At 51.6% G+C, this 27,007-nt stretch overlaps 1 protein-coding gene across 1 annotated transcript in view; it reads right to left on the minus strand.

Moving 5' to 3' along the window:
* Window positions 1–3,370: 3,370 nt before the first annotated feature.
* Rbpms2 (RNA binding protein, mRNA processing factor 2) overlaps window positions 3,371–27,007 on the minus strand; it is a 30,771-nt gene continuing 7,134 nt past the window's right edge. The window contains exons 2-8 of the mRNA XM_045160691.1: window positions 14,460–14,537; window positions 13,566–13,604; window positions 12,250–12,312; window positions 11,364–11,514; window positions 10,767–10,915; window positions 4,612–4,681; window positions 3,371–4,481 (exon numbers count right to left, since the gene is read on the minus strand). Coding sequence (XP_045016626.1) covers window positions 4,619–4,681; window positions 10,767–10,915; window positions 11,364–11,514; window positions 12,250–12,312; window positions 13,566–13,604; window positions 14,460–14,537 — 543 coding nt within the window. The 3' untranslated portion in view covers window positions 3,371–4,481; window positions 4,612–4,618. The remainder of the gene's footprint in view (window positions 4,482–4,611; window positions 4,682–10,766; window positions 10,916–11,363; window positions 11,515–12,249; window positions 12,313–13,565; window positions 13,605–14,459; window positions 14,538–27,007) is intronic.

A 27,007-nucleotide genomic window follows, 5' to 3' on the forward strand; every position in this document is an offset into this window, starting at 1 on the left:
GAGCTAGCCAGGCGTTGTGGCACACGCCTTTAATCCCAGCACTTGGGAGGCTGAGGTAGGAGGATCGCCATGAGTTCGAGGCCACCCTGAGACTACATAGTGAATTCAGGTCAGCCTGAGCTAGAGCAAGACCTTACCTTGGGAAAAACAAAAACAAAAAACAACTCACAGCTTGTCTAATGCAACCATCAGAGGTTGGCTTCTAAACTGGACTACTGCAACTCCTTGCAATCAACCCAGAAAAGGGCTTTGATAAGGCCAGGAAGGGACATCCAATCTCATCCACTACCCTTCTCCAAACTCCGGTAACTCAATCGTTACCTGAGGCCGGAGGATGAGGGAGGCCATGGGTGACAGCCAAGGTGGCCAGGCCAGCTAAGGCACCAGGATGCGTGTCCCTTCTGGGTAGCTCTGCACCACTGCTGGGGCAGTGATCTGCTGCCCGCCTCCCAAGAGTGGCTCCTCCGCTTACCCGCAGAGCCTACTGGAGAGGAGTTCAATTCCCCAGCCTCCCACATAAAACAAGAGAGGTGTCTGCTGAGAGCAGCACAGAGACCCTGGCACTTCTGCACATACAGATAAAAAATTTTGGTGGCCACTTGGTGTCTGCAGCCCCCCCCCCCCGCCAGAAAACCTGCCAGGCAGCAGTGTGGCCCACTAGGTGAAGGCAGGGGGCTTTTAGTTCCAGGAAAAGGATTTTTCTCCCTGGGCCCAATGCCTTTGTAGTAGTGTTCTGTATTTTCCCTCTTCCCTTTGAGGGCTCATTGCTGGCACTTTCCCTAACCTTATTCTGAGGGGCTTAAAGCAAGCTGATAGAAATGGTAACTTCTGAAGATCAAAAGGGTGTTAAGACTTCAAGAGACCTCTTATAAAGCCAAGCGTGGTGGTGCACACCTTTAATCCCAGCACTTGGTTGGCAGAGGTAGGAGGATTGCTGTGAGTTCATGGCCACCATTCATATACATAGTGAATTCCACATCAGCCTGAGCTTCAATGAGACCCTACTTGAACCCCCCAAAAAAGACACTCTCTTGTGGACAAGACAAAAAAATGAGTCCTGGTCCTCCACCTGGTCCCATATGGCCTGAGAGCTGAGCCTGCACAGGTCCCTAGAGTGTGTAAGCCACACAGTGTGGATGGAGCCTGAGCCCACCCTCCCGGGAAGGCCCTCAAAAAAGAGTCACATATATCCCTCAAAACTTGCTGGACCGCTAAGCACAGGGTCTGCTGCAGGAACTAGCTTCAGGCAGACAGGCAATGGGCAGCAGCAGGACTACTGTTTACCTGTACTGATGGGTGTCTAGGCCAGAGAACAATTTCGAGTGCCGTCTTCAGTCAGGTACGCCATCCGCCTCTTTTTGGGACCGCGTCTCTCACTGGCCTCGAGCTCACTCATCAGCCTACACTGGCCAGCCAGCAAGCCCCAGGAATCTGTTGGATCCACCACTAGGAGCACGGTGACGGCATACCCAGCATCTATGTGGGTTCACGCAAAGGGGGCTGGGCACCAACGGCTTCCCTGACCTTAGGGAGAGGGGGCTCAGTGCTGCTTGGAAGGCACCTGAGGCACGTGGCATTCTGACAGCTAGCTTCTGTCAGAAGGGAACAAAATCCTTCATTTGCTGCCAGAGACCAGGATAACACACATGGTGGAGGAGGAAGGTGGTTGGGAGAGTGCGCGTGGCACAGACAGTTTGGACTGAACTGCTTCCAGACCCCAGCCGTATTGAAGCCTTGCCTAACTAACTATGGGGGGCTCATCAACTCAAGTTCAGTCCAGTCATGAGTGACCATGGAAGCTTTTCTGCTGAGGGCCCATTTTTGGGGGGAAAAAAAGCCCCAGCTGGAATGTCCACATGCTTCCCTTCCACTGGCTCCCCGCACCCCCCCCCCCCCCCCCCCCCCCCCCCGCACTCAGGCCTGGGCCCTGCTCAGTCGGGCGTGCAGGAGGCCCTGAGGGAAGCCACGGGCGCAGAGGCCTTTCCATTATGAAGCAGCTTCCTCAGCCCCTCTCCCTCTCTAACAGGCGGGCCCAGGCGCCCCAGCTAAATAATTCAGCACTGCAGGAAGACACAGTGGATTCGGACAACTGAAGTAGGTCAGGCCTTGGTCCAGGGTGGGGGCTGTTGGGCTCCTAACAGCTTCTCCACCATGCTAGGAGGGGCTTCAGTCTGGAAAGGCCTTCTTTATTTGGCAAGACGAAATACGAGGTGAGGGTACAAGATGGCAAAGGCTCAACCCTGCTCTGGCTGGCATATGCTTGGGCGTCACTGAATCCCTGCATCCCTCCAGAATCTAGGTACTGGCCTCAATCACGGGGCCAGGGCCTGGCCAGGCTTCTCTTCTCGCCTTGCAGCACATGTCAGCCCTACGCCTTGATCAGCTGACGTACTGACCTGTGCATAGCATAACATCTTAGACCCGACCTGGGCAGGAGCAGGATGCAGAAGGGGTCAGGCAGACATGGGAGCAATCAGAGCCAGCCTCAGTGGCTCGAGGTCTCCTCAGAGCAGGGCTGGAACATGGGTAGGAGGACGGCCCCACCCGCGCGCTGTCTAGGGTGGATGCAAGCTGACAGGGCTTGCACTCCACCCTCCAGACTCAAGCCATCACTTAACGGAAGAGGAAACCGAGAAACCAAGTGTCAGGAATCCTGGCCCCTGTCACGTCAGCCCAGGCTCCCGGCATAGCACAACTCTGGGGCCCTTCATATGTTTGCTGGCTTCCCAGGAAGTGGACTAAGTGTGCAGTCTACAGCACGGGTTAGTTTTGCCCTTTGGGGGTTCTCTCCTCCCTTCCCTTCAGCCAGCCTCACTCCAAGGTCAGAGTCAAAGCAGGGAGCCCAGCAGTTCTCTACTGCAGGACTTGAGCAAACAAAAGGCACGCGTTTAGTCCCAACACTCGGGAGGCAGAGGTAGGAGGATCGATTGCTGTGAGTTTGAGGCCACCCTGAGACTACACAGTGAATTCCAGGTCAGTCTGGGCTAGAGAGAGACCCTACCTCAAAATGAACAAACAAAAAACAAAACAAAAGGTCAGATCTAGGAGTGGTGATGGATTGTGAGTTCTGGATTAGAGAGGAGCCTGGGCTACAGTGAGGCCCTGCCTAAAAACAAAACACAACAGAAGAAACACCTAGAGCCCAGAAAGGGCGGGTGCACACAATATGGGTCTCCCCTCCCCAGAACCCCATAACAAGGAGGGGAATTATCAAATACAGGGTGGGCTGACAGCTCCACCTGTAGGATCCCTCATAGACTGCTTGCCCTTCAAGGCCTTTGAGCTCCAAGTTCTCCCAGCCTCTCTCTGGTCAGCCCTCCACAGGCGGCCTGCGTCCCATGGGAGCAGGAAGCAAAGGTCGGAGAGCAGCTCTTTGGAGTTTTTTATTTTGCATTTTATATACGATCCAGTTTCACATTCTCACAGGGTCAGCCAGGACAACGGCCACACGGCCTCCCGTGTCTGAAACGCAAGACAGTCAGAGCCAGGGCTAAAGGCAAGGCACTGACACGCTCACAAAATAAAACAGAATTGCACAAGTTATCCTTCATTTCCTTCTCCTTAAACCAACGCCTGACACAAAGGCTTAATGCTGAAGAATGCAAACCCTTTTCTTCATGCCTCAAACTAAACACTAAACTTATCTGACAGGGCAAACAAGATCTCTTCAATAATTAATGGTAAACACATGAAAAATCCTTTATGATCCATAAATATTTTGTTACACAGGATACAAAAATAGTTTTCACGTTTTGGTTGGTTTCGAGGTTCAGAAGAATGAGAAGCAGCGGCAGGGTAGGGTGTGCTGGGGAGAGGGGTTTTCTTACACTGCGGCCCCTCTGGGAAGGAGCCGATGGAGGGCTCAGGTCTGAAGTGAAAGGCGGGTACAGCAGACCTGCGGCGGGCGAGGACGGGCTCTGGAAGGAGCTGTGTGTGTGTATGGGTGGCGGGGGGCGGGGGGGGGCGCCCTCAAGGCAGAGTGGTCCCAGGGCTCAGGCCTCCCTGAAGCAGGGTGGGTAGAGGAGTGGGGGACGTGCAGAGCGGGGCCGGGCAGCATGAGCCCTGAGTGTGCCGGGACCTGTCACTACGGTGACGCAATGTGGGAACAAACTGTACACACACATAGACACCAGTGTCAAAAATTCATGCCAGAAAACATGCAAAATTAAATGCCTCATTTCTGTGAGGGGGAGCTAAAGAAGCAAGTTCTGGGCGGGAGGCCAGGCTGCACTGGGTCCCAGTGACGCCTCTGAACTGGGTCTGTCTGGCTGTCCCGGCAAGAAGGTCCAGGCGACCCTCCCTGAAGGCCTCGGAGCAGGGCTGAGGACGAAGGGGAGAGGAGCAGCCCACTGGGTCAGGCTTAAGATTCACAGTGTCTGGAGGGGGCAGCGACTCTGCACAGGCCACGGGGGTCGGCGGAAGGGCAAGGGCTCTGTTCTGCCCCAACACACAGCCCCCGAGCCACTCCCCGATGACAAGACCTGAAGGGAGGGAGGAGGTGGGCATGAGCAGAAGGGTGAGGTGGGAGGACGGAAGAGGCAGCCAGGCGCCCCAGGGAGGCAGGCAGAGGGAGGACCCGTGGCCACACTGACCACTGGGGTCAGCACTTACTGAGGAGCTAACAGAACTGACGGTACTTCCATCCCTGCTGAGTGGCGTCGGAGGAGGGGTACCAGCGCACCTGCAAGAGAAGCCAGCATCAGGAGCAGCTGTGAACCCTGCCCTCGGCAGAAACCCGGCCGCTGGGGTCCCTGGGCCAGTCCCAGTCGCCTACTTTTGTTGTTTGTTTGTTTTGAAGTAGGGTCTCGCTCTAGTCCAGGCTGACCTGGAATTCACTATGTAGTCTCTGGCTGGCCTCAATCTCACGGTGATGCTCCTACCTCTGCCTCCCGAGTGTTGGAATTAAAGGTGTGCACTCAGCCTCCTCCTTTTATTTAAAATATTTTTACTTGAGACACAGAGAGGCAGTAGTGAGTACAGGCATGCCAAAGCCTCCTGATGCTGCAAATGAGCTCGAGATGTGTGTGCCACTTTGTGCGCCTGGCTTTGCAAGCAAGCACTTTTAGTAACCAAGCCAATCTCCAGTTCCTTTGTGCTATTTCTCTGTGTCTGTTTCTTCAGCCAACTACGCAGCAGACTTGGCTGTGAAAGCCAATAGGACAGGAGGTAGAACACATTAAAACCAAAATCAGGCTCGTCTCTTAAGGCCCACGACTCGCATCATGGGTCCCGGCATGGACGAGGCACAGCTTGTTTTGCCCATTCTGACCTTCCTATCTCTCAGGCCCTCCATCACAGCCTCGGGTGTCTCCAGACACTGGCAACCTGCCAGCTAAGCTCTTGTCTAGGGGGATGGCAGCTCCAGACCATCTCTGCCAGGGCCTGACAGCCACCTAAACTTGAGCACTTCTACAAGGCTTCACAGAACAGTAGCTCCAAAGCTAGATCCTCAGTGACAGTGAAGAGAACGGCGTGGCCGGGCGTGGTGCGCACGCCTTTCATCCCAGCACTTGGGAGTCAGAGGTAGGAGGATTGAAGTGAGTTTGAGACTCCATAGTGAACTCTAGGTTAGCCTGGGCTACAGTGAAACCCTGCCTTGAAAAAAGAGAGAGAGAGGGAGGGAGGGAATGGAGAATGGCGTGTGCCCTTTTCCCTCCATGGGGCAGGCAAGTACAGCTGAGTTGGCTGCCAGGATAAGGCTACAGGAAAGGTACCCACCCCAGTTACACACAGCGAGGGAGGAGCTGGTTGGCCCCAGTCTGACCCACGGCTGCCTGGGAGTGAGGGCGAGTGTCCAAGAGGAGAGCCCAGCGTCCCCTTACAAAAGGGCAGAGTGGCACCTGAGAACCACTGTAGAGAATGAATTAAGAGACTGGGCAGGCAGGACCCAGCTGCACACCTGGCTGCCCGTGGTTCCTCAGTCTTGGGTAAGCAGAGCAGATGTGAGAATGCCGCTTCCCGGGCGCTGCCTCCCGTGTCTCTGCCCAGTCTTGGTGCTGCTCTGTGTGGCACACAGTTCTGGCCACCACATCTTCCCAACACAGGCACAGAAAGCAAGGGGCGACCTACCCTGACACATGTATTTACCTGGCACATAGCAAGAGACAGGTCCCCAGCCATGGAACCAATACTACAGCCTGTTCTGGGCCCTGAGGACGGAGCACTGCGGTCACCAGAGTACAGCTGACCCGGGGCCACCGGGCACACCACACCTTAGCAGCGCTCTCCACAGTGTACAAGAAGAGCCTCCGGGTGGCCCTTCCTCAAAGGGCCACGACATTTCCTATTGTGCCCCCTTCCCCTTCCAGCTGGCGGCAGTGTGGGAGGAAGTTTCTCTGGCCTTTTCTGGGTGGGGGTGCTCTCCCAGCTGGACACCTGGTCAGACATAAGACTCATTCCACATGAGAGGGTTACACGAGCAAGCCTCACTGCCGACAGACAAGCCCGGTGGACCGCCTCGCAGGCCCGGCTACGCCCGGCCCTTCACCCAGCTGGAGCAGCCTCAAGGCAGGCAGAGCCAAAGAGCGCGTGAGGGCCTCAGGAAACCTTCTGCTTGCCCATTCCCACATCGGGGAGCCAAGGAGTGGGGTGGCTTGAAGGCCTCCCCACCACCAGCATCTGCTTGTTCTGTCCCATATTCACTCTGCAGGCACTTGACACAGCAACTCCTTGGGGAAAAGGAAGGGGGACAGCCACTTACGGGCTCAGGACAACTAGGCCGCTGAGGTGAATGGAATGCACTTAGCAGGGCTGCTTTTGCATGTTCTGGAGGTGCCTCTGAGGGGGTCACAAGTCATCTCAAAGTACCATGGTTCCTTCCTTCCCCAGCCCAGGGCCACCAGGAGGGACCCTGCAACCAGTGCCCTCTCAAGGATTCCCGAGAGAACACCCCACCAGCTACTGGAGGGCTGTTTCAAACCACAGAAGGACAGGACATGACCTCGGCTTCTCTTAGATCTTAGGTCTGACTGAGAAGATACACCAGTCATGCTAGACATGGTGACGCTTGCCTTTAATACCAGCACTCAGGAGGCAGAGGTAGGAGAATCACTGTGAGTTCGAGGCCAGCCTAAGACTACAGAGTGACTTCCAGGTCAGGCTGAGCTAGAGCGAGACCCTACCTTGAAAACCCAAAAATACAAGAAATAATTTTAAAAAATTAAAACAAGGACTGGAGAGATGGCTTAGTGGTTAAAGCACTTGCCTGCAAAGCCTAAGGACACAGGTTCGAATCTCCAGGACCCACGTAAGCCAGATACACAAGGTGGCGCATGTGTCTGGAGTTTGTTTGCAGAGGCCCTGGAGTGCCTATCCTACCTGCCTCCTCTCAAATAAAAAAAATTAAAATAGGGCTGGAGGGACAGCTTAGTGGTTAAGGTGTTTGCTTGCAAAGCCAAAGGACCCAGGTTTGATTCCCCAGGACACACGTTAGCCAGACGCACAAAGGGCGCATGCGTCTGGAGTTTGTTTGCAGTGGCTGGAGGCGCTGGCAAGTCCATTCTCTTTCCCAGTACTCAAGAGGAAGTGGTAGGAGGGTTGCTGTGTGTTCAAGGCCACCCTAAGAATTCCAGGTCACCCTGGGCTAGAGTGAGACACTACCTTGAAAACCCAAACCAAACAAGCAGCCCCTCTCCGCCAACACACAAAGACTTGACCCAAAAAGATCGGGCGTGGGATGGCACACACCTTTAATCCCAGCACTCAGGAGGCAGAGGTAGGAGGATCACCATGAGTTCAAGGCCACCCTGAGACTATACATAGTGAATTCCAGGTCAGCTTGGGCTAGAGCGAGATCCTCCCTCGAATAAACAATAAATAAATAAAATAATAATAATGAAGAGGTTTGCTTTTTTCTCTCCTTTCCATCCCTCTCTTCCTGTCATCCCATTACCCAGATAAGAAGACAAGGGCACAGGAGTTAATGTGATGTTAAGGTCAATGGTTAAGTAGCTGACCTAAGCTTAAGGGAAAAAGAGCCACGGTAAGTTACACCTGGGAAGACTCAAGAGGTGATGAGGCATCCTGCTTTTAGGCTATTAGGTTTTTTTTTTTCTTAATTTATTTATTTATTTTTTTTATTTAAGAGTGACAGAGAGAGAATGGGCGCGCCAGGGCCTCCAGCCACTGCAAATGAATTCCAGACATGTGCACCCTCTTGTGCATCTGGCTAACGTGGGTCCTGGGGAATCAAACTGGGAACCTCTGGCTGTACAGGCAAACACCTTAACCACTAAGCCATCTCTCCAGCCCGGCCATCATTTTTTGCTTAAGATAGGTTTTCACCCTGTCTCTGCAATGTTCCTACTTCTGCTTCTCCCAGTTCCAGGATTGTAAGCATGAGCCACCATGCCCAATTAGTTTAGGCCACTTTTTTTTTTCTTTTTTGTTTTTCAAAGTAGGGTTTTGCTCTAGGCTCAAGCGGACCTGGAACTGAGGCCACCCTGAGACTAGGTAGTGAATTCCAGGAACAAAAAACAGAAACTCAGGTGAAACAAGGCCTCCGACCTCTAGCCTCAGAGAACTGGACAATGTGTGAGACTACATAGTGAATTCCAGGTCAGCCCGAGCTAGAGTGAAATCCTGCGGGGCGCAGGGCGCAGGGCGCAGGGGGTGAGGGGGATGGACGTGCCAGGGCCCCTGTCACTGCAAAGATCTCCAGACACAAGCACCACCATGTGCATCTGGCTTATTTGGAACCTGGAGAATCAAACCTGGGTCCTTCGGCTTTCACAGTCAAGTTAGATCTATCCAGCCCTAAGGCAGTTCCTTTAGGCTAACAATAACCATTCAAAAGCCAGATGTGGTGAAACAGGAGTATCAGGCATTCAAGCCAGCCTAAGCTACATGAGATCCTGTCAAAAACCAGAAAAATAGGGCGAGAGATAGCTCAATGGTTAAGGCTCTTGCCCGCAAAGCCAGGTTTAGTTCCCCAGTACCCGTGTAAAGCCATATGCACAAAGCAGCACATGCATGCGGAGTTCATTTACAGGGGCTGGAGACCCTGACATGCCCATTTTCTATCTCTCTGCTTGCAAATAAATTTAAAAAAAAATTTTAAATCCAGGAAATAAAAATAAAGAGGCTTGAGAGATGGCTCCACAGCTAAAGAACCTTGCTTGCAAAGTCTGCTGGCCTGGGTTTAATTCCTCAGAACCCACCTAATGCCAAATGCAAAGTGCCATGTAAAAGAGAGACAGACAGACAGACAGACAAAGGTACAATAGTCTGGCTTTTGTTTGCAGCAGCAAAAGATCCTACAGAAATACAGACACATCACACTCCATCACTAAGTAGATACTCGTTTCGTCAGTTCAACTAGTTGTCAAAGGTCACACAGTCGTTGAGACAGAGCCAGGACCTAGACTGGAGTTGCAGAGCAGAGGAACCTGAGAAGGAAACGGGGGCTGCAGAGGCTCAGAGCAGGGAGCAGGGTACCAGCCCAACCATCAGGGCAAGGGCGTCTCCCCAGGCTCATGTGACAGACCGCTGTCCCTGGCTCCCAAACACCCGGCCCAGTGCAGTCCTCTCATTTTACAGATGAGGACGCAGAGGTCCAGGGGTAAAGATCACGCAGCTACTTGGTGGCAGAGCTGGGATCACAGATGAGGAGCCCCGTGAGGAGGGTGGTTCCACCCAGCAGCTCCAAGGCCCCGCAGTTAGAGCCCCAGCCTGCCCCGCTTGCACACGCAGGGGACACTTCCCTGCTCCCCACCTTCCACTCCTGTGTTAATACCCGGGCCTTCTCTCTAAGCCACCATATGTGCCACCTGTTTGTGCTACAATCCAAAGTCATGGTGGGGCTGGAAAGAGGGCTTAGCGGTTAAGGCACTTGCCTGCAAAGCCAAAGGACCTCGGTTCAATTCCCCAGGACCCACGTAAGCCAGACGCACAAGGAGGCACATGCATCTGGAGTTCATTTGCAGTAGCTGGAGGCCCTGAAACACCTATCCCCTCTCTATCAGCCTCCTTCTCTCTCTCAGATAAATAAAATATATTAAAAAAAAAAGTTGTGGTGGCCAGGAAGATCTCCCTGCTGGAGGTAAAGCCTCCCAAGACAAGGGGCAGCTGGCCCGAAATTTCTACATCAGTACAGTGCGAAGGGTCTGAAAACGGACAGACACACTCAGCTCACGGGCGGAGCCTTCAGCTTTTCCAACCTGTGGCTTCTGCTTTCTGGCTTCTTCTGTCCTCTCCTTCCTGTCCCCTCCCCTGCTGCCCAGGCCAGGTGGAGACATGTGTTCCCTCTTGCCAACACAACAGTCCCCACCTGGTAAGGCTCACCACTCTGAGGCTCAGTTCTCTGTCACTGGCCTGACCAGAGGCTGGGGTGGGCTTGGGACTGCCCCTTGATCTCCTTCCTGTGGCTGCCTGGACATGTCCTAACATGGCCACTGTGAGGGCTCTTACACACGTGTACACACACACACACACACACACACACACACACACACACACACGATGAAACCTCTCCCTATAGTTTATTCCAGAACCTGCACCTTCAGCCAAGCCAGACCACAGTAAAGGTCTATGTGGCCAGCAGCGGAAAACTGATAGCACTTGACAGAGAATTCCTGGCCTGGGGCCCCTCCTCCCCCTACAGGTGCCTGCACCCTCTTCCTGCCAAGTGGACAGTGTCTGAGCATCATCAAAGCCAGAGAAGCTGGCGTGGTGGTGGCTCACGCCCGCAGCTAGACACAGGAGTGCATGACCAGGCAGGCAGGTCCCACTGGCATAAAGCCTCCCACTTCTTCACCCAAAGCACTTACCTGAGCATGGAGGGCGGCGGCGGCGGCAGTGGCCGCTGGATAGGTGAACGCAGTGTGTGAAATGGCCGGGGTCAGCTCTGTGGTGTAGAGAGGGTAAGGGGCCCAGGCATCTGGGGATGCAGGGATCAGAGCAGTCCCCATCAGGTCATCTGCAACAGGAGACAACAGCCTCCACTGTCAGAACACCGGTCTCCTCTCCAGCCCCCCCTTCCAGAATTATAGCTGACTAGATTCACCAACCCCCAAGTCCTGGAAGGAAGCCCTCTGAACTTGGTCTAGCATGGGGAACACATTATCTGCTTCCAGAAGCTCTCAGGCAGGTCTTCGCCCACCTCAAGTAAGAGAAACAGCAATAGGCTTCAAGGAAGTTGGGCAACCCTCCTGACAGGTCAGGAGCCCAGTCCTCCTGAGATCCAGCCAAGTCTATGTGGAAGAAACATGCCAGGAAGTCTTTACAGACTGGATAAAAAGTGACTCCCCGCTCCCCTCAAAGGGGCAGACAGCTACAGCTGACTCTCTTAAGGATGTCAACATGTGCAATTCCCCCAGCGTGAAGCCAAAAGGCAGGAGAAGACAGCTAGCTCAGGTGTCACTCACAGGGGTCTCGGGCGATCAAATGCGCTCCTAGGGCAGGGTGGGCGCTGCTGGGGTTCGGCGTTGCCATCAGCTTGCTCTTGGCCATCTTGGTGTTGGCTTTGGCAAACTCTAGCCTCAGGGTCTGTGGATTCTCAGGATCAAAGCGAATACCCTGCATACGCAGGAAGAAAAGGGAGAGAAAGGAAGGGCTGGGGAGATGGCTTAGTGGTTAAGGGTATTGCCTGAAAAATCTAAGGACCCAGGTTCGATTCTCCAGTATCCACACAAGCCAGGTGTACCACATAAGGGGACACATGCATCTGAAGTTTGTCTGCAGTGACTGGAGGCCCTGGCGTGCCCATTCTCTATCTGGCCCCCCTCAAATAAATAAAATATAAAAAAGAAAAAGAAAAGAGGGCTGGAAGGATTGCTCAGTGGTTAAGGTGCTTGCCTGCGAAGCCTAAGGACCCAAGTTCAATCTCTCTCCAGTGCCATGTAAGTCTATCTGTCTGGAGTTTGATGGCAGTAGCTATGGGCCCTGGCATGCCCATGCTCCTCTATCTGCCTCCCTCTCTCCCAAATAAATAAATAAATAAATAAAATATACAAAAAAAGTGGGGGGGGGGGGACACTCCTCTACCAGCCCATACTGTCAAGTGTCATCCATACAAAAGGCCCCAGAAACAGGCTCAAACCAAAGACTTTCATACAGAGGCCACGCTGCTGACCTCTTGAGTAACGGCACTGTCACATGTCCAGGAGGCAGCAACCCCGCCATGGGCAGGCTAAAACATAAAGTCTACGCATCTGAGTGTGCAGAGGGGAAGGTGATCTGCAGAGGACAGCGCGGCGTTCGCTGCCTGAGAGGTCTGTGGGTCAGAGACAGGAGTGCGCTAGGCCTACTCACGTTCAATGCATTTTTGGCTGCTTCTGCTCCTGCCCGGCTGTCAAAGATCACAAAACCAACGGGCTGGTGGAAAGAAAGAAAAGAACATCCTGATCTCTCCCCCCGCATTGCACCTCGCCCGGCTTCTTCACAGGGCTGGAGTTGTAGCTCAGAGGGCAGTGCTTGCCTGGTATATGCGAAGTCTGGGGTTGGAGCCCCAGCCACAAAGAAGAGTCTCCCACCGGTTACCACCTAGGAGCTGGCATGTGCGAGGCAGGTCTCCACCACAAACTACACCCTCAGCCCTAGTGGACGACTTTGGGTGCATATGTATCTTCACGTGGTGTGCATGCACGTGGAATCTAGAGGTCTGCTCTTTTAACTTGTCTTTTCTTTTTTTAGGTAGGGTCTCTATCAACCTGGAACTCATCAATTTGGCTAGAAAAAGCCCCAGGGATCATCCTGCTTCTGCCTTCCCAATAGTAGGATTATAAGCATGTGTAATTACCATGCCCAGAATTTTACCTGGGTGCTGGCGACTGACCTCAAATCTTCATGCTTGTGAGGTAAGATTACCAGTTGAGCTATCTTCCCAGCACAGAAACAACCTACGTACCTACCTATGTATCTATTTAATTATTTGCTTGTTTTTCCCCAAAATTGGTTCCACACTAGTCTAGGCTAATCTGGAACTCTTGTAGCTCCAGACTGGTATTAAATTCAAGACTACCCTCCTACCTCAGCTGGGATTAAATGCATAAAAGTAAGGTTGCAAACTTTTAACTCCAGAACTCCTAGTGGTCTGAGGGCTATGGATCCTGTCCCCCTGCAGGGCAGCACTTGGCTACCATCTCCACGGTCATCAGCCATGGGGTCCAGACAGTGATCTTTAAATCCAGAGCCACAGAGAACAGACACTGAATGGGCCCAGTCAGCTGGTGAAAAGGCAAGGGGGGGGGGGGAGGGAGCTGGAGAGATGGCTTAACTGTTAAGGTGCTTGCCTGTGAAGCTTAAGGACCCAGGTTCAATTCCCCAGGTCCCACATAAGCCAGATGCACATAGTGGCACATATGTCTGGAGTTCATTTGCAGTGGCTAGAGGCCCTGATGTGCCAATTCATTCTCATTCTCCCTCTCTCACTAATAAATAAAATTAAAATAAACTTTAAAAAAAGAGGCAAAGGGACCCGTGTGGAGACTGTCCTGTCAGTGCAGGGCAGAAGCAAGACAGCGAGGAAGTCTGTCAGATGTCTTTCAAACAACAGGGAAACATCAGTTCCATGTTCAACTCAGCGGTTAGCCTGGGCTGGAAGGAAGAAAATCTAGGAGAGAAATTACCTGTCTCGAGGTGAGCTTGATCAGGGACCCTTCGTAGCCCTGTGAAAAGAGGTGGACATTACAGGGGTCAGGAGCACCCTGCCCATGGCATCAGCCTCATCTTTCCCCAGAGTTTCCAATACCCTCACATCTTTCTCCCCAGAGATGAGCTGCTCTGACCTGCACCCGTCAGGCTGCTGCCCTTGTGTTCCAAATCACATGGCCTAACAGCACGCGGGGCACTCATCATTTCATGTGTCAGCTCCCGCGTGCTCTACTAACTTGTAATCCCAGAGCAGAGGCCTCACTTTCAGTTTTCTCGTCTATAAATGGAAAAGGTTACACTGAATCTCAAGGATTCTTCACATGGCTACAAAGACTATTAGAGGATTTTTTTATTTAAACTTGTGCATGTGTGAGTGTTTTGGGGTGTGCCAGGTTCTCTTGCCATTGCAGATAAATGCTACAGACACGCAACACTGTCTCATCAGGCTTAAAGTGAATAGTGGAGAACTGAACCTTGGCTGCCAGGCTTGCAAACAACCACCTTTCACCACCGAGCCATCTCCTCAGCCCATGAAGATTCCTTTTTATTTTTCCCCCTAGGTAGGGTCTCATTGTTGCCCAGGCTAACCAGGAATTAACTATGTAGTCTCAGGCTGGCCTCTGACTCACAGCGATCCTCCTACCTCTGCCTCCCGAATGCTAGGATTAAAGGCGTGCGCCACCACACCCGGCTCCTATGAGGATTCTTTACAGACCCTACAGATGAGTAAACAGAGTGGTGGAAGACAAGTGATTCAGGAAAACCAGACAAAGCCAAGCCTGTGACCAGTTTCTGATATGCCTTCATGGAACTCAATCCACACCACATCCATTTCTTACTGCTTGGCCCCAATATTAGGGGCATCTCACCTTGAACGGCCGGAAAAGCAAGTAGAGTTCTCTGGGCTTAATGTCCACAGGGAGACCACTGACGAACAGTGTCCGGACCTGGAGGCAGAGACCACAGTGGTCAGGAAGGGTGGGGGTAACTCCCCTTCCATCACGCAGGAACCCAGAATCCTTCTAGAGCAGGGCTGTCCAACCTTGTCACTGTGGTATGACACTCACCTACAAATGTGTTGGGCCCAATTCAAGCTATTCTGGGGGCTGAAGGGATGGCTTAGTGGGTAAGGTGTCTGCCTACAAGGCCAAAGGACCCAGGTTAGACTACCCAGGATCCACGTTAGTCAGATATACAAGGGGGCGCACACACACCCATTCTCTCTCCTCCTCCCTCTTTCTCTGTCAGATAAATAATACGTATTTTTTAAAAAGCGGGATGGAGAAGTGGCTTAGCAGTTAAGGCACATGCATGAGAAGCCTTAAGGACCCTGGTTTGATTCTCCAGTTCCCACGTAAGCCAGATGCACAAGGTGGTGCATGTGTCTGGAGTTCATTTGCAGTGGCTACAGGCCCTGGTGTGCCCATTCTCTCTCTCTCTCTCCTTCTCAAATAAACTAATTTAAAAAAAAAAAAAAAAAAAGCTATTCTGGGATGCTTATTCTAGAGCAGAAAGGAATTCACTATGCGCTGGGCCTCCTCTCAACACCAGCTTCATAGCTTTGAATCTGTCCAAGTCCTTCCAGTACACCTTCCTTTCTACAGGGTCACGCTGGAGGGCTCATTCATCAAGCATCTGCTCAATACCTTGGTATAGACCCTGCTGGGGTCAGAGGTAAGATGGGTAAATGCACCATTCTTTCTGAGACCACAAACCCTGGTGAGCTCTATTAGCCGAAGATGCACTAGTACCTGGGAACAGGTGATACTTTTGCTGCTAATCCCAGTATACACTAGTATTTGAGAAAGGGAGGGAGGGAGAGAGAGAACAGAGAATGGGTGCACCAGAGCTTCTAACCACTGCAAATGAACTCCAAATGCAGGTACCACTTTGTGCATCTGGCTTTACATGGGTACTGGGGAATTGAACCTGGGTCCTTTGGCTTTGCAGGCAACTGCTTTAACCACTAGACTATCTCTCCAGCCTTTTGTTTGTTTTTGTCTTTTTTTTTTTTAGGTAGGGTTTCACTGTAGCCCAGGCTGATCTGGAATTCACTATATAGGCTCAAGGCAGCCTCCAACTCATCATGGTGACCCTCCTTCCTCTGCCTCCCAAGTGGTGCTGAGATTAAAAGCATGTACCACCATGCCTTGCTTTTTTTTTTCTTAACTTTTTGTTTTATTTATTTGACAGAAAGCAAGGCAGAGAAAGGGGGGGGGGGAACAGGTGTGCCAGGACCTCTAGCCACAAATTACAGATGCATGTTCCACCTTGTGCATCTGGATTTACGTGGGTACTGGGGAATGGAACCTGGGTCCTTAAGCTTTGCAGGTAGACTCTGACTCATATTCCTGTCACCAAGCCAGGTTTTAGTCACTTGCAGCTTAGTTCAAGGGCCAGAGCGGGTACCTGACTGATGGCTGTGCCACCAGCAATCGGTCTGGGCAGCCGCGTCAGCTCATAGCAGGGTGCAGACTTGTCAGGACCCATTCAGTAACCAGTGAGTTCACATGGCCCTTATTCCTTACGACGGTAAGGCTGGTGTGACCAGACAGACACTGGACAGGCTGCAGAGAGTTCCAGAGCCACCCAGTGTCCGTTTCTAACTCCATCGGACCACACAGAGGCACCATGCACTCCGGGTCACCAACACACAGCCCACCTCGCGGCAGCTGTCGGCACTGCCCCTCCCTGCCCAGCCCTTCGGTGCCCCTTAGCTGAAGGCCATCCCTCCTTCACACCCCTTTCCTTCCCCTGAAGTCCCGCAGGGGCCCTGGTCTCCCAAGGTTGCCGCCAGCCTAAGCTGACTCCTGAACCCCATAAAGCCTTAAGAGCCAGGAGCCTAGTGTCAAGATTCTTCCAGTCAAACCTTGTCATCCAAGGTCTCCCTGTCTCTGCACTTGTGCCTTCCAACGACCCACAGGAGGCCCAGCACAGGGGAATGGCACCGCAAGTGGGAAAGCAAGCAGGTTGTAAGCACCCCAGCTGTAGGCTTGGCCTGGGGGAAATGGCTTCCTCTTTCTGCTCATCTGTCAACCGCCCACTTCCAAGGCCAGCAGCTTCCCTCTCTAGATGCACACCACAGGCTCAGTGAGATACATGCTTTCTTTCTTTCCAGCTGCCTAAGCATGTACTTGCCCGAGGTCCTCACTGTTAGGGTCCTTGTTTTCCAAGGTTGTCTAGTAAGGCTGCTCCAGGACCAGGTCAGTCTGCAGACAACCTTAGGTGGTTACTGGATTCTTTAAATTTTCCTCTTCCCCAGGGGGCAATGTCCCAGGTTAAAAGTATCAAGATCATCTAGCTCCAGTTGAGGGAAAGATGGCACTCAGAACAGTGGGACAAAAGAGCAGATGGAGGCAGGCGTGGTGTTTCATCCCTACAATGTCCTAAGCACTCTCTTGTCACTTAATTTCTTCAAAAGTATCAAAAGCGTCATGCCTTTAATTCCAGCACTCGGGAGGCAGAGGTAGGAGGATCACTGTGAGTGCAAGGCCACCCTGAGACTACTGAGTGAATTCTAGGTCAGCCTGGGCTAGAGCGAGACCCTACCTTAAAAAAAAAACAACAAAAGTAGATGGTACAGACAAGATCTTTCAGAATAGATAGCCATCTCTCAAGGCCTGGCCAACCATCACCATTCCTCTGGTGTTAGGTGGTGGAGCCAGCCTCAGCGTGCTAACTGGGCTTGCTATCAGAAGGGGGTGGGTGGGATGCATCAGAAGATTTGGCTTGTTGATGCCACAACAAAAAAAGCCAACCCCCCCCCCAAAAACCTCCTACCATGATAAGCATCACATAAAACTAGTTGTAGCAGGACTTGTTGGTAATCTAAGCACTTGGGAGACAGGAGACCTGAAGATCAGAAGTTCAAGGTCATCCTGGAGCTAGAGTGAAATCCTATCTTTAAAAAAAAAAAAAAAAAAGTGAACACATAAAAAGTTTTAAAGTACTTAAAGAAAGTATGAGGGTGGTTCACAACTCCCAGGCTGCTAGGTAGTACCAAATGAGGTGGAGATGGCTTAGTGGTTAAAGCATTTGCCTGCAAAGCCAAAGGACCCAGGTTCCACTCCCCAGGACCCACGTAAACCCGATGGCACAACACGGAGCATGCATCTGGAGCTCATTTGCAGTGGATGGAGGTCCTGATGCGTCCATTCCCTATCTGCCTCTTTCTCTCTCTCTCTCTCTCTCTCAAATAAACAAACAAATAAATAAATAAAATACACGTACCACTCATTTTCCTTGGGTCCCTCTTTCTCACTCGTGCTTCTGCATTGCCATCAGCACATGGGATCGTTGTGTCCTTCCTACACTGAAAATAAATGGCGGACCACAGACTTTTCAGAATGGTGGCCTTCAGGGCGGGTAAGAACAGACAGTGCTGGGCCCGTGGTGGAGTGAGCAGAGGAATGGAAGGAGAAACATAAGGCCTCAGGAAGGACGGGTCTGGAGCAGACAGGAACAACCAATTATGCCATGGCTACATCCCTGCCCGGAGGCTCTGGGACTCCCCAGGCTGCTTGCCTCTTACACAAGCCTGCTAGGTCCTTTTCCTGGGCAGTTCCCACCAGTGAAGTGCGGACGGCAGGCTGCCCCTTGTTGGTTGATTTCTGGGGTATTCTAGATCTTTGAGGCTCCCTCACTGCCTAGCCCTTTTCTCATAAAGCACAAAAGGCAGGCTAACATTGAGGTGTCTCTTTTTTTCAAAGCAACCACTCCTGCCAAAGACCATCTACTGTGCTGACCTGGAACTTACTGTTAGCCTCAGGCTGGCCTCGAAGGGATTAAAGGCTTGTTCTACCACACCCAGCTCGGTAGTTTTCATTTTTTTAAAATACATTTTGTTTTGTTTTGTATTTTGAGGTAGGGTCTCACTCTAGCCCAGGCTGACCTGAAATTCACTATGGAGTCTCAGGGTGGCCTGGAACTCACGGCGATCCAACTACTTCTGCCTCCCGAGTGCTGGGATTAAAGGCATGCGCCATACCCAGATTAAAATATTATTTATTAGAGAAAGGTAAAGAAAGAGAGAGCCCAAGCTCTGTTGTTGTTATTTTTTTTTTCAAGGTTGGGTCTTGTTCTAGCCCAGGCTGACCCGGAATTCACTATGTAGTCTCAGGGTGGCCTTAAAATCCTGGCAATCCTCCTTCCTCTGCTGGTGGTGGTGCACGCCTTTAATTCCAGCACTCAGGAGGCAGAGGTAGGGGGACTGCTGTGAGTTCCAGGCCACCCTGAGACTACACAGTGAATTCTGGGTCAGCCTGGGCTAGAGCAAAACTCTACCTGGAAAGGCAACCTCCCCTCAAAAAAAACCCACAAAAGATTAAAGGCATGTGCCTGGCCCAAGCTCTGTTTTTTCAGCATCAGGCGCGTATTCCCTCCCGGGGAGTAGGCCTCCAGTCTAATTAGAGAATGGTTGATTTCCTCCATGACAGACAAAGGATTTCTGTTTAATATACTTTTTAACATTTTATTTCTACTGGGGGGGGGGGGGAGGGAGTGAATGAATGAATGAATATGCATGGGTGCTCCAGGGCCTTTAGCTGCTGCACACAACTCCAGATGTGTGTGCCAGCAGTGCGGAATCGAGCCTCAATCCTTAAACTTCACAGGCAAATGCCCTAACTTCTAAGCACCTCTCTGGCCAAAGACAGGATTTCAAACAGCCCAGGCTGGCCTCAAACTCCTGGATCTTCATGCCTTCACCTCCTAAGTGCGGGGCTAGAGGTGTGTGCCGCTTTGATTCACTTTCTAGTGAACAGGCCCACATGGAAAGGTCAGTGAAGTCTCCCTTCAGAGAAACTCACATTTGTTTAAAGAGCTTAAGGAAAGATTAAAGCTTTCAAGAAACACATGCTTTCACAAACAAGGTGTTAGTGACCCCCAAGGTTCCTGTCTAACAGTACAAATTCGGGTTTGTGTGAAGCAGGTTTCCAGGCAGGATATAGTTTTGTTTTTGTTTTTAATCAGCCCAGCAGACACTTCTCACGCAGGGCCCTGCAGGGGAGGAAGAGGAATGAACTACCTGGAAGAAAATAACTGAACCATGGGCTGGTGAGATAGATCAGTGGCTAAGGTACTTGCCTGCAACACCTAACAACCTGAGCTCAATTCCCCAGTGCCCACATAAAGCCAGATACCTAAGGCGGTACATGCGTCTGGAGTTCATCAACAGCTAGAAGCCCTGGCATACCCATTCTCTCTCACCTTTCACACCTCAAAGGCCTCCTTCATAACAAGCATTAAACATTTAATGTTCAATTATTGTAGCTTAAGAGGATGAATCTTTTTTTAATTATTTATTTATTTACTTGATAGTGACAGAGAAAGAGGCAGAGAGAAACAGAGAATGGGCGCACCAGGGCTTCCAGCCACTGCAAACAAACTCCAGACGCGTGCGCCCCCTTGTGCATCTGGCTAACGTGGGTCCTGGGGAATTGAGCCCCAAACCGGGGTCCTTATGCTTCACAGGCAAATGCTTAACCACTAAGCCATCTCTCCAGCCCAAGATGATAAATTCTTTAAACGCCAGATTTTGTTAGTGATAGGTAAAAACTGCTCTTAAAAACAGTGGCTCAGCTGGGCGTGGCGGCACACATCTTTCATCCCAGCACTCGGGAGGCAGAGGTAGGAGGATCATCGTGAGTTCAAGGCCACCTTGAGACCCCATAGTGAATTCCAGGTCAGTCTGGGCTACAGTGAGACCCTACCTTGAAAAACCAAAAAACAAACAAACCAACAAACAACAAAAAAATCCAGTGGTACTACACCCATGATCAGTAAACCTTCTCCTTTAACTCTGAAGGACAGACAACTACGGCCATCTTCAAACCCTGGCCACAGCAAGGGCAAGACAGCTACCTTGGACTCAAGGGACCATGATGTATAGCACAGACAGACCCCTCACCACAAGGATGCTGAAGATCACCACCAGAGCTACTCGGCACCTTCAAAATCCCACCAACACATTAGGTAGCAGTCTGCCCTCCGTAGGTCTTAACCTCGAGCGTAGGGTCTCCCGAATGCTGGGATTAAAGTGTGCACCACCACATCTGGCTAAAAATGATTTTTAAATTTTATTTATTTATTTGAGAGAGTGAGAGAGGGGAGGGAAGGAGGGAGGATGGGCACACCAGGGTCTCCAGCCTATTCCAGATACGTGTACCACCTTGTGCATCTGGCATATGTGGGTCCTGGGGAAATCAACAGAGGTCCCTTTGGCTTTGCAGGCAAACACCTTAATTGTCACGGCATCTATCTCTCCAGCCCTAAAAATGATTTTTGTTTTTCAAGGTAGGGTCTCACTCTAGCCCAGGCTGACCTGGAATTCACTCTTGAACTCAAGGTGATCCTCCTACCTCTGCCTCCCAAGTGCTGGGATTAAAGAAATGCACCACCATGCCTGGCTTAAAAATGATTATTTTAAAAAATATTTTATTTACTTATTTGAAAGGGGGGGAGGGAGGGAGGAGGGAGGGAGGGAGGGAGGGAGGGAGGGAGGGAGGGAGGGAGGGAGGGAGGGAGCAGCAGAGAGAATGGGCACGCTAGGATCTTTAGCCACTGCAAATGAACTCCAGACACATGTGCCCCTTGTGCATCTGGCTTATGTGGGTTCACTGCTAAACCATGATTTTTGAAAATTGGTAATCTTTTTAATTTTTTTTTTTTTTTTAGGCAGGGTCTCAATCTATTCCTGTCTGACCTGGGATTCATTCTGTAGTCATGGCAATCCTCAGTCTCCCCAGCGTGAGTGCTAAGATTATAAATTTATGAGCCACAGACTGGCATAGTGATACACACCTTTAATCCTAGCACTTGGAGGATCACTGTGAGTTCAAGACCACCCTGAAAACTAAACAGTGTATTCCAGGTAAGCCTGGACTAGAGCAAGACTCTACCTCGAGGGCTGGACAGATGACTTAGTGGTTAAGGAGCTTGTCTGTGAAGCCTAAAGATCCAGGTTCCATTCCCCAGTACCCATCTAAGCCAGATACACAAGGTGGCACATGCATCTGGAGTTCGTTTGCAGTGGTTAGAGGCCCTGGCACATCCCTTCTGTCTTTTTTTGGCTTGCAAATAAATAAAATAGAAACAAGACTGTACCTGGGGGGGGGGGGGTGTGAGCCACAACACAGCCCAACTCTGAAAATTGCTCTTTCTCACCCCACTAGGTAGGGTCTCTCACTAGCCCAGGGTGACCTGGAATTCACTCTGTAGTCTCAGGGTGGCCTTGAATTCACAAAGATTCTCATGCCTCTGCCTCCCATGTGCTGGAATTAAAGGCCTGCATTACCTCACCCGGCAATGAAACCTGATTCCCCGCCCCCCTCCTTTTTAATGAAACCTGATTCTTAAACTGGGTATGGTAGTGCAGTTGTGAAGCTGGAGGAAGAGGATCCAGGATAGCTTGGGCTACACAGTAATATCTAATATCCTGTCAGAGTGAACCAAGAGGAGAGGAGAGAACACAGATTCTTTCAATTTCTTTCTTCTCTTTTTTTTCCCCCTTGTTTGGTTTCACTCTAGTCCAGGCTGACCTGGAATTTACTGTGGAGTCTCAGGGTGGCCTCGAACTCAAGGCGATCCTCCTACCTTAGACACCACGCCCTGGCTAAATTTCCCCTTGTTTTGATTTTACCTTTTTTTTTTGTCTCCAGTAGTGTTGGGGATTGAACCCAAGGCCTTGTGCATATTAGGCAAGCGCTCCCCCCCCCCCACTGAGCTACACCCCCAGAAATCTTTTAGCATCTCTAAAAGTTAGAATTCAAATTGGAAAGGAAAAAAATGCTGAGCCCTCCTCCACTCCATCAAGTTTCTAGCAACTACTGGCTCCAGGTCTGCCAACGCACAGCCGGGAGTGAGGTCTCCCGGGTGGAAAACACTACTTGGAAGGGGGTGGGGGAGGGGGGGACACCAAACTTGAAAAACAAGACCCTTAAAACCCTTCCTATCCTTCCCCCACTCCTAACCCTCAGCAGCAACCCAAATAAAGACTATCTGAGCTGGAAGAAACCCAGCCCAGGGGTCCAGTCACTGCACATGTAAGAGGTAGTAGCTTCAGGATCCCAGGTGGTTGGCTCCTCAGTCAATGCTCTTTAGCAGACCTTGATTTTATGCTAATTTCCTCAGACCCCAGTGGGATAGGCCTCAGGCACCCTTGAGCTCCCCCCCACCCCCCAAGTAGTGTTTCCTTCTAGCCCAGGCTGACCTGGAGTTCACTATGTAGCCTCAGAGTGGCCTGGAACTCACAGCCATTCTCCTACCTCTGCTGGGATTAAAGGCTTGCACCACCATGCCCATTGCCTTTAGCAGACACAACACCTGTGTTTCTTTTTTCAAAACATTTTATTTTTATTTGAGTGAGAAAATGGGCACTTCAGGGCCTTCAGCCACTGCAAACAAACTCCAGACACATGTGCCACCTTGTACATCTAGCTCATGTGTGTCCTGGGGAATCGAAGCTGGGTCCTTTGGCTCCACAAGCAAGTGCCTTAATCACTAAGCCATCATCCATCTCTCCAGCCCCACAGCACCTTTCTAAACAATGAGAGGTGGGGGCAATGCTGTGCTTAGTCCGAAACAGAGCTGGTTTCAGGACGGTAGCTCACACTGTAATAAGCATTCAGGAAGCTAGGCAGAACTATCATGAGTTTGAGGCCACATAGTAAGCTCTTGTCTCAGACCCCTCCCCTGCAAGTAATAATAAAAATAAGATCAAAGGAAAGACTGACTGTCCCACCCACTGTGTGTGAGCTGCCTTGTGCCCACTGATTCTGGGCAGGTGCCAGGGATTTGGGGTGGTGATGGATATGCAGGATGAGGCTCAGGTGGCCTCAGACCACAGGGCTTTATGAGCTGCAAGATGTCATCATTCAACTCAGATCTGATGTGGCTCCCCCAAGGCAAAGAGCTCCCACTGAGAACCAAGACACCACGCTCAGGCTTCAACAGTTACCAAGAAGCTTCGAGTGAAGTCCCAGCTGTCACCAGCCAGGGATGGCGGCCATGGCCTTCTCTCCCGTCGGGCGACGCTGCCTGCTTCCTCCCCCTCCAGCATTCTTTCCTCTTCAGGATGGGGTTTCACCGTGTTCCCTAGACAGCCCCTCAACTCATGGACCTGAGAGGTCCCCCTGTGCTCCGGAGCCTATCTTACCTGACTCTTGGTGTGGAGGTAGATGGCGATTACAACTGAGTCTAAAGGTCATCTACCAAGAGCTTCAATGCTTCCTTCTGCCCACAAAGAAAAAAAAAAAAAGCTAAGAAGGCAGAAGCCAGGGCCAGGACATAGAGGGGGGGGGGGAGGGGAAGAGAGGAGGGAGGGGGAGAGAGGAGGGAGGGCAGGGGGGAGGGGGCGAGGGAGAGAGAGTGGGGGGAGGGAGACACACAAGAAGGGAGAGAGAGAGAGCAAGCGCGGGGAGGGAGGGAGAGGGAGACAGACAGAGGGAGAGACAGACAGATGGGGGGGAGAGAGGGAAAGAAAGAGAGGGAGGGTGTGTGTGTGTGTGTGTGTGTGTGTGTGTGTGTGTGTGTGTGTAGTCACTGCTGGCCCAAGAGCAGTCACACCCGCGCTCTCGGTGGCCACGTTTCTTCTTGGGGTGAAACAGGGCTCTGCCTGGGTCCCAGGCTTCTGCTTGGCACAGCAGGTTGCCCTCACCCCTCCCAGGGGAAAGGCGGCCTTCTCAGTGGGGCCACTTGACGCGAGGTGGATGGAATGTGGCAACATGGCCTGCAGACCCAGGACTTATAAGGCACTAAACAAGGACACAGGGAGAGAAAGCAAGAGGCACGCAGCCAGAGGGGACGCGAATCTAGAGACGTGCGTTCCCTGGACGCCAGTGCTGTTGACATGCTGCCCTGGCTCCTTCAAGGAGCTCTGGGGTGGCTCGGTGGTCTCTTAAGACACCGTCTGCATCTTTTCCAGGCAGTGTCTACCCAAATTACACCCCAACCCACAGTGTACCACCGCTAGACCCAACCCTGTGTGAAGTGGGGCTAACAGGCTCTGTCCTCAGGCTTTCCCCCACCCTGTGAACTCCAACCCCAGATCACAGTCATCAGAGGCTGGGCTGAGTGTGAGGTCCCATTCTAGGCCACACTTTGTAAGTGACATTCATTCACACAAACCAACCTCTGGTTCTTGAACATGATGCCCCTTTCATGGAGCAGGTGGAACAGGTATGGGCCTCCATTTTACAGACAAAGAGACCAGCTCAGGGATTAGATACCTGGCTGGCCAGTGGCAGAGCTGGAGACTTAAATCCAAGTCTCATGCAATGTTTGGGGCTTCTCCGCTATATCTTGGAGGTAGCAGAGACTGGGCAGAACCAGGCTGAGGGGATAAATTGTCTAAGGGGCGTGACATGGTGGGTCACAAAGCACTAAGTAAGGTGGCTTTGGAGCTCCTTCCTCAAGCTACTCCCAGCTTTGGGAAGAGAAGGGTTTGTGTTCTGTGAGCACACACCCGGCCAAAGCCCATCCTGTGCATGACCCGTGCTTCATTCACAGCAAACACCAAGAGCCTCAGCAGGCTGGCTGGAGTCGATGTTCCATGTGGTTCCAGACAGAGCCAGGGGCCAGATTCAGAGTGGAGGTGTAACCTGCCTATGGGCCTGGCATAGCAGCAGCTCCTGACGCTGCTACACACTGCCTCCCAGGAGGGACTGGTTCCCAATTCAGTAACAGAACTTTTGTTTGTTTTTTTCTCACTCTAGCTCAGGCTGACCTAGCATTCACTATGTAGTCTAAGGGTGGCCTTGAACTCATGGCAATCCTACCTCCCGGTTCCATGAACGTTTTTAAAATGTATGTGTTTAGGCTGGAGGGATGGCTCAGCGGATAAGGTGTTCGCCTGCAAAGCCAAAGGACCCAGGTTTGACTCCCCAGGACCCATATTAGCCAGATGCACAAGGGGGTAGGCATGTCTGGAGTTTGTTTGCAGTGGCTGGAGGTCCAGGTGCGCCCATTCTCTCTCCCACCCTCTTTCTCTATCAAAATAAATAAATAAAAACAAAGTATTTTAAAAATGTGTGTGTTCAAGTGTGCATCTACGTGGGGGGGGGGCATGTGCATGTGGACGAGGGTAACTTCAGGTGTCATTCCTTCTCCTCTGCTTGAGACAGGCCCTCTCACTGGCCTACAACTCACCGGGCAGGCCAGCCACTGAGCACCAGGGAGAAGCCAGTCTCCACCTTCCCAGGGCTGGGATTACAAGAGCACAATACCATGTGCCCATTTTGATGTGGGTTCTGGGGACTGAACGCGGGTCTTCACGCTTGGAAAACAAGCACTTGACTAACCCATCTCCCTAGCGCCCAGTGCCAACTCTTAAAGCACATGATGCCACGCCATCATTCTGCACACACAGAGCTGAGCCCCACACCTGCTGAGCCCTTGAACGAAGGCAGTGAAGCTCCTGACAGGAGAGGGTTTCTGTTCCCAGGCAGAAACTGCTTCTGGGCTCCTCTGTCACTCACTTGTTAGCATCCTCCATTCCAACAGCACCTGGATATGAACAACTCTACATCAAGAGGGAGTAGGGCAGCCAGGTGTGGTGGCGCACACCTTAATCCCAGCACTCGGGAGGCAGAGGTAGGAGGATCACTGTGGGTTCGAGGCCACCCTGAGACTCCATCTCGGAAAAAAAAAAGGGGGGGGAACAGGGCTAGAGAGAGAGCTTAGTACCCATGTAAACCAGATGCCCAAGGTGTCACATGCATCTAGAGTATGTTTGCAGTGGCTGGTGGCCCTGGCAAGCCCATTCTCTCTTTTATCTGCCTCTCTCTCCAATAAATTATATATATAAACAGCTGGACATGGTGGCACATGCCTTTAATCCCAGCACTTACAGAGGCAGAGAGGTAGGAAGATCGTGGTGAGTTTGAGGCCACCCTGGGCTAGAGCAAAACCCTACCTCAAAAAAATTACATGTATATATGTACGTGTGTGTGTGTGTGTGTGTGTGTGTGACAGAAGAGGCCTGAGTGGATCCAGATGTGCCACAACAGGACGGACCCCTTCCACCTGTCACACACACACGCACACACAATTTTTTTTCAAAACATAAAAAAGGGTTCCCAAAAATTGGTCTTAACTTCTTTCTAATATGCTATGGATTCTTCTCTCCCCAAAACCCTAATAAAAGCACAAGGTCCATTTGTGTGTGGAGGAAGATGACAGACAACCACCAAGGGCTAAGTACTCCAGACATCTCTACCACGGCCTGGTCCAGCTCAGGCCCTGCCCCACCTCCCTGAGGGATCTAGGCGCCAATGCTGCATTGATGGCTCAGGATTGTCGACAGTCTCTCTGCTCAACCGGCTGTGAGCATCCAACGGCCCAAGCAAATCCTTCCACCTCTGTACTCCTGAGTCACTCATCCCACTGGGCCCTGGGTGGTCCTGACAGGTGGAAGGGGTCC

The sequence above is a fragment of the Jaculus jaculus genome, chromosome 10 (genome assembly GCF_020740685.1).
Source record: "Jaculus jaculus isolate mJacJac1 chromosome 10, mJacJac1.mat.Y.cur, whole genome shotgun sequence".
Lineage (NCBI taxonomy): Eukaryota > Metazoa > Chordata > Mammalia > Rodentia > Dipodidae > Jaculus > Jaculus jaculus.